General features: G+C 50.9%; 1 protein-coding gene across 4 annotated transcripts in view; it reads right to left on the bottom strand.

Annotated features, from left to right (window-relative positions):
• Nucleotides 1-7,285, bottom strand: part of UROS (uroporphyrinogen III synthase) — a 34,974-nt gene continuing 27,689 nt past the window's right edge. Inside the window, exons 9-11 of one of the 4 annotated variants that reach the window (XR_009559290.1) lie at nucleotides 6,322-6,420; nucleotides 2,830-2,970; nucleotides 996-1,132 (exon numbers count right to left, since the gene is read on the bottom strand). Coding sequence is in view for 3 of the 4 variants with exons in the window: in XM_030832058.2 (XP_030687918.2) it covers nucleotides 998-1,132; nucleotides 6,322-6,420 (234 nt within the window). In the remaining variant the exon portion in view is untranslated. Of the gene's footprint in view, nucleotides 1,133-2,829; nucleotides 2,971-6,321; nucleotides 6,421-7,285 lie in introns of those variants that run through there. The other 3 variants (XM_030832058.2, XM_070043855.1, XM_070043856.1) reach the window with 3 other exon arrangements.

Here is a 7,285-nt window from a genome sequence, read left to right as displayed (position 1 = left end):
CTGATGTGAGGTGGTGTATGAACGTCACCGGTCCTGGTCTACGTGCTGAGTCCACAAACCCCTTCTAAATTCATCCTGGTTCTGTCACTCACTAGCTGTCACTTAACTTCTTGAGTCTCCTCTTCTTCACCAGAGAAATGGGAATACTAGTGACATCTACTCCCGAGGGCTGTTAACGGGAATGGACATCAGAGAGGCAAAGCCCCTGCACGGGGCTGGAGTCGCTCAATTGCAAACGCCTTCCAACGGGACCCGCCATGCGCGGGGAGCACAGGGATCTTTCCTACCACAAGCTCACGTGACTGACAGACAGACACGGGTTTCATTCAACCCAGCTCAGAAGCCAGGCCAAGCTTATAAAAATGGGAATAAAGTTCGGGGACGGATTCCCGAAACCTCCCTGCAGGCCCTGCATCTGCACGGGAGCCCCTCGAAGTACGGGAGCCCCCTCGCCAGCCTCTGGGAAGCCCAGCGGACTGATGCGGTTTTTCTGTCTCTGAAGGAAAGAAAGCCTCTCTGTATTCGAATTACAGTTGTCCACAAAGCAGGAATTTCGAGGTCCTTCTGTAAGATGAATAAAACTCCTTCACACACAGCAAACTTTATTATTCATACCAGGTTTGTCAGTTCTCAGAACGTGGGCGCCAAACACAGCTTTGCACTGAAACCACAGACAGCAAGTAACAAGGCACAGTCAGCAGGAGTGGCCAGTGCACTTTATTTGATTTCCTTCTGCTGCCACAGGAGCCGCGTGCGCCGGGCGGGGGTCCGAGCTGGACTCCACGAAGGGACGTCAGGCGCACGTGGGCCTGACGCGGCCCCGGGTCCCGGCCCAGCCTCGGTGTTGGCGGGGGCTCCCCCGGGCGCGAGGCAGAAGTGTGAGGGGGCGGTTTCCCAGGAGCCCCTGCCCGATGCTTGGCTTCACCGGGACGCAGTAGCACCTGGTCCTGGGCCCACAGGGGCAGCTCCGCCCAGGGAGGGCGCTGGGGCCTCTCACTCAGCATCCATGGGACTGGAGCGCCGTCCTGATGCCCGCAGCCAGGGCTTGCGGCGTGGGGCTCTCTGCGGTGCAGCTCACGGGCAGGCCCTGCGCGGCCAGGGCGTGGGCTGTGGTGGGCCCAATGGCCACGAACTGCAGGGAGAAGACAGAGGGGCCTCAGTGCACCCGCAGGGGGCGATGGGATCAGGGCCTGTTGCCTCCTGTCTGTTAGGACATCACTCCTCACGTGAGAGCTTATAAATGAGATGACACCTCCTGATGTGAACCCAGCTCTACCGCCTGCAAAAAGCCTCCGTCTCTTGACAGCCTCACCATCGGCCTGAGCGAGCTCTCGCTAGCCCTGCGGCCCGGGCTTGGTGGGGTGGGGTGGGGGGCGGGCAGGAGAGGCCTGGAATCAATCAGCGCCTGCCACGGCGGGGCCGGGTGGAGCACTGAACACAGTCTGAAAGGGGCTCTGCGTGCAGCATGGGGTGGTGGCTGGGCCCTAGGAAAGCAGAGCGGTCAGGACCAGGGTCCGGAGCCAGAGGGTCGGGTTCACATCGCAGCTGCACAGGACGGTGGCCTCAGCAAGTGACCTGCCCTCTCTGGGCCTCCGTCCCCTCCTCCGTGAAGCAGAAAGGTTAAGAGATTTCCTCCTCAGGCTGCTCTGAGGATTAGCTGAGCAATGCGTGTAACCACCCGCATGGCCCCATGCCTGGCACAAACGCCCAGTGACCGTCAGCGGCTGCTACCTGTAGGACCATCGTTATCCCAGATTAGAAGCTCCAACGGCCTGGGCCTCGTCAGCAGGACGCCCCTCTCCAGACAAGCTCGTGTCTGAAGGTCCCGTCCAGAGCCTCACTTTGTGCTGAACAGGATTTTTCGCTGTGACTCTGGCCCTCGCTAGCTGTCATTACAAATCACTTAGCCTTTTTGATCCTCGGTTTCCTCATCTGTGAAAGGGGCACAATGACCCTGCCTCTCAGTTGCCAGCGCAGGGGTGAACTGAGAAGATCGACAGCTTCTGGCAGAGAACGTGCTCATCCCCACGCCCCTCTGGACTAACACCGTGGACATGGACCCGCCTGGGAGTGGTCTGTGAAGGTGAGCCCCCCGACAATGGCAGCCCCTGCCCAGCAGCCCCCTCCCCACCCCCCCAGGCAGGCTGGCGGTAGTGTGAACAAGATACCACCCTTGCACAACCTCAGGACGCTGTGGCCTGACACTCCTCCCCAGCGCGTGTGGGAATGAGGGGAAGGAGGCTGCTGTCTCACAGAAGCTCGGGCTCCTGTAGCTCCCACGCTCCCCCCCATGAAGCAGCTACCCCTCAAGAAACTCCCTGAGGAAAAAAAATGAAGCTGGACCCCTACCTCACATCATAAACAAAAATTAACTCCAAATGGATCAAAGACCTAAATGTAAGAGCTAAAACCATAAAACTAGAAGAAAATATAGGAGTGAATCTTCAATGACCTTGCATTAGGCAATGTTTTCTTAGATACATGATGAAAAGCACAAATAATAAAATAAAAACTAGATAAAGAAAACTTTTGTGCTTCAAAGAACACCGTTAAAAAAGTGAAAAGACAACTCACAGAATGGGAGAAAGTTTCTGCAAATCACATACCTGATAAGGGACTTGTATCCAGAAAACAAGAACTCTTACAACTGAACAAAAAGGCAACCTAGTTAAAAAGTGGCAAGGATGTGAGTAGACATTTCTCTAAAGAAGATATAAAAATGGCCAACAGCACATGAAAAGATGCTCAACATCACTAGCCATTAGGGGAATCCAAACCAAAACCACAACAAGAAACTCCTTCTGGTATATTCATAGAAGGGACTGTTACCTGGCAATACAGAGGAAGGAAGTACTGACACATGACGGTATGGGTAAATCCTGAAACCATTATGCCAACTGAAAAAAGCCAGTCTCAAAAGGCTACGTATGGTATGATTCCATTTATATGAAAAGTCCAGAATAGGTAGATCTGCAGAGACAGAGATTGGATTAGTGGTTGCTAGGGGGTTGGGGAGTGACTCTAATGGACATGCGGTTTCTTTCGTGGCTCTGAAATGTTCTGCACCGAGAGGGTGATGGTGGCGCGCCTCTGTGAATTTACTAAAAACCACTGAATTGTACACTTTAAAAGGGTACATATGTAATTCATAGAAAGTGAGTTTTATTGTATGTGAATTATATCTCAATAAAGCTATTTTTTAGGGAATTCCCTGGTGGTCCAGTGGTTAGGACTCTGCGCTCCCACTGCTGAGGGCCCAGGTTCGCCCCCTGGTTGGGGAACTAAAATCCCACAAAGCCCTGCAGCACGGCCAAAAAAAAAAAAGGCTGTTTTTAAAAAAGAAACATTAAAAAAGAAAGAAAGGTGGTCTTTTCTCCATTGTATATTCTTGCCTCCTTTATCAAAGATAAGGTGACCATATGTGCGTGGGTTTATCTCTGGGCTTTCTATCCTGTTCCATTGATCGATAGTTCTGTTTTTGTGCCAGTACCATACTGTCTTGATTACTGTAGCTTGGGGGAAAACTGGACAGCTACATGTAAAAGAATGAAATTAGAACACTCCCTAACACCATACACAAATATAAACTCAAAATGGATTAAAGACCTAAATGTAAGGCCAGACACTATAAAACTCTTAGAGGAAAACATAGGCAGAACACTGTTATCACATAAATCACAGCAAGATCCTTTTTGACCCACCTCCTAGAGAAATGGAAATAAAAACAAAAATAAACAAATGGGACCTAATAAAACTTAAAAGCTTTTGCACAGCAAAGGAAACCATAAACAAGACGAAAAGACAACCCTCAGAATGGGAGAAAATATTTGCAAATGAAGCAACTGACAAAGGATTAATCTCCAAAATTTATAAGCAGCTCATGAAGCTCAATATCAAAAAAACAAACCACACAATCCAAAAACGGGCAGAAGACCTAAATAGACAATTCTCCAGAGAAGACATACAGATGGCCAACAAACACACGAAAGGATGCTCAACGTCACTAATCATTAGAGAAATGCAAATCAAACTACAATGAGGTATCACCTCACACCAGTCAGAATGGCCATCATCAAAAAATCTACAAACAATAAATCCTGGAGAGGGTGTGGAGAAAAGGGAACCCTCTTGCACTGTTGGTGGGAATGTAAACTGATACAGCCACTATGGAGAACAGTATGGAGGTTCCTTAAAAAACTAAAAATAGAATTACCATATGACCCAGCAATCCCACTACTGGGCATATACCCTGAAAAAACCATAATTCAAAAAGAGTCATGTACCACAGTGTTCACTGCAGCTCTAATTACAATAGCCAGGACATGGAAGCAACCTAAGTGTCCATCAACAGATGAATGGATAAAGAAGATGTGGCACATATATACAATGGAATATTACTCAGCCATAGAAAGAAACGAAATTGAGTTATTTGTGGTGAGGTGGATGGACCTAGAGTCTGTCATACAGAGTGAAGTCAGAAAGAGAAAAACAAATACCATATGCTACCACATATATATGGAATCTAAAAAAAAAAAAAAAGGTTCTGAAGAACCTAGGGGCAGGACAGGAATAAAGATGCAGATGTAGAGAATGGACTTGAGGACACGGGGAGGGGGAAGGGTAAGCTGGGATAAGGTGAGAGAGTGGCATGAACATATATACACTACCAAATGTAAAACAGATAGCTAGTGGGAAGCAGCTGCATAGCACAGGGAGATCAGCTTGGTGCTCTGTGACCACCTAGAGGGGTGGGATAGGGAGGGTGGGAGGGAGAAGATATGGGGACATATGTATATATAGCTGATTCACTTTGTTATACAGCAGAAACTAACACAACAATGTAAAGAAATTATACTCCAATAAAGATGTTTAAAAAAAAAAAGGAAAGAAAGAAAGGAAAGAAAGAAGGGAAGGGAAGGGAAGGAAGGGGAGGGGAGGGGAGGGGAGGGAGGGGAGGGGAGGGGAGGGGAGGGGAGGGAGGGGAGGGAGGGGAGGGGAGGGGAGGGGAGGGGAGGGGAGGGAAGGGAAGGGAAGGGAAGGGAAGGGAAGGGAAGGGAAGGGAAGGGAAGGGAAGGGAAGGGAAGGGAAGGGAAGGAAGAAAGAAGGAAGGAAGGAAGGAAGGAGGAAGGAAGGAAGGAAGGAGGAAAGAAACTCCCTGAGATTGGGAACCAGCAAACAGCAGACATAATTTCAGGAGAAGCAGCTTGGTCACAAAATGAGTTTTCCCCGTGAGCCTTTTATTCCCTCTGAAATCGTCTGGTCACAGGAGAGAGGGCGTCTGGAGAGCTCCGCTCTCGGACTCACCACCACGGGCCTGGCTGGGCCCATGGAGCCTGCCTGCAGGGCTGGACCCAGGCTGCAGACAGTGTCCCTGAGCAGTGCCCCCGATAGCTCAGTGCTGATGCCCGTGCTCCGTCCTTGGGCACTGACCGGAGTGAGCGTGCCAGCCAGGGTGGAGGGAGGGGCCGGCAGTGTGTATACTACTGAGACAGTCCTGACCGCCCCCCAGGGGTGCTGTGAGCTGCACCTGTCATGAAAGGTAAGGGCCTTCACTCCTGGCTGTGTGAGTGCCCGCAATGCTAGCGGCCTGTCCTGGGCACTCCCAGTCATACCCACGCCCCCTCCTCAGTCCCCCTTGAGCCCTTTAAGAACATCCCCATCACAGGCACCACAGCGCTGTAACTACTTGTAGACTCCTAACAAACAGTCCCTAAAGGTGCGAATGGAAATCCTTTGAATTAAAAGACGTGAAAAGGGGAATCACTTTTAGAACAATTTCAAGACGGTTAGATGGGGAAAAAGGGAAAGGATGCTAATACCTGTGCCAGGCCCTGAGCTAAGGACTTTGCCTGAATTCTTCCATCTAATCCTGAGAATAACCTATCAGGGAAGACCATACACATGTCTATAAAAGCCACAAAGGGATAATTATCCTCATGCTACAAATGAGGAGACAGGCTCAGAGAGGTTAAGCAACTAGTCCAAGAGCACCAGCCAGGAAGTGGCACTGCTGAGCTGCAAGCGGGGCCTGGGACTCCTAAAGCCTGGCCTTTTTTTATTTTTTTGGCCATTCCGTGCAGCATGTGGAACTTCCCGGACCAGGGATGGAACTCGAGCCCTCTGCAATGGAAGTGCAGAGTGTTAACCAGTGGAGCACCAGGGTAGTCCAGCCCTGCCTTTTCTACAGAGCTTCCATCAGGGCGTCTGTGAGGTCAGGAGTGCTTTGACTTCACATGGAAACTCTAGGCTAGTTAGTAAAAGTTAAAAAAAAAAAAAAAAAAGAGCATCTGAAAAAGATCAAAAGCCCACTGAATACCTCACCTTAATCTGGTCAATGTTGTCACCAGATAACTCTTGAATATGCTTGAGACTGTGTGTCAGGCCAGAGGGACTGAAAAACGTGATGCTGGCGGGAATGCCCTGCAGGCAGAGAGAACAAGGTCAATCCCTTGCCTTGGGGCTGAGCTCCTCTACCCGTCACCATCAGCCCCCAGAGCCCCAGGAAGCAGCCACAGGCAGCCCAGGTACATTCACAGCAGGAGGGTCCCCACTGATGCTGGCGTTCTGGGCTCCACGGAGGCGGAGTTCAGGTCGGGAACTGTTTAGAGAGGGGTGCGATGGGAGAGGCTGGGTGCTGTTCCTTGGTCGCTCTGCAGGCCCCCAGATCAGAGGACACAGGCACCGTGGACCCAGCGCCCAGGAGAGTGGACAATGCCTCTAGCTTGTGTGGCCAAAGCACGCTGATCAAGTAAGGCAGCAGCCCCGCTCCCCATCAATGCCCCATCCCTTCCGGAAATGGAGCAGACAGCAGACAGACTGGCCCACTTGGCCTTTCTGAAAGCTTTGGTTTGTGCTAACAGGGTCTCCGAGTACCAGCCAGGCATTCAGAAGCCTGTCCTGGAGAGGAAGGGGAGGTGTCTTACTGGATACAGATGTGGAAAACCTCAATCAGCCCAAACAAGAGCCGTGCACCCTTCTGACTGAAGCCTCCAAAGGTTCCCGCGGCCTCCCAAATTCAATCCAGACTCCCCCGTGGGCCCTGAAGGCCTTCCCAGTGTGGGCCCAGCCCCTCTCCAGCCTCTGCCCTGCAGCTCCACCAGTGCCCCACACCATGAAGAATGACATCAAGCCACTGTTGACCCCAGGCTGTGCAAAGGGTTTTGTGTAAATTATCTCCTTTAATCCTTGTAAAAACCTTAGAGATAGGTCTATTCCGACTTCCCAGATACAGAGATGGAGCCAAAAGATGGCCTCCTCAAAGTGGCACAGCTGGGGATGGCAGAAC

This window comes from Globicephala melas, chromosome 16, assembly GCF_963455315.2.
Source record: "Globicephala melas chromosome 16, mGloMel1.2, whole genome shotgun sequence".
Taxonomy (NCBI): domain Eukaryota; kingdom Metazoa; phylum Chordata; class Mammalia; order Artiodactyla; family Delphinidae; genus Globicephala; species Globicephala melas.
This window is presented reverse-complemented; position numbering and strand designations above follow the sequence as displayed.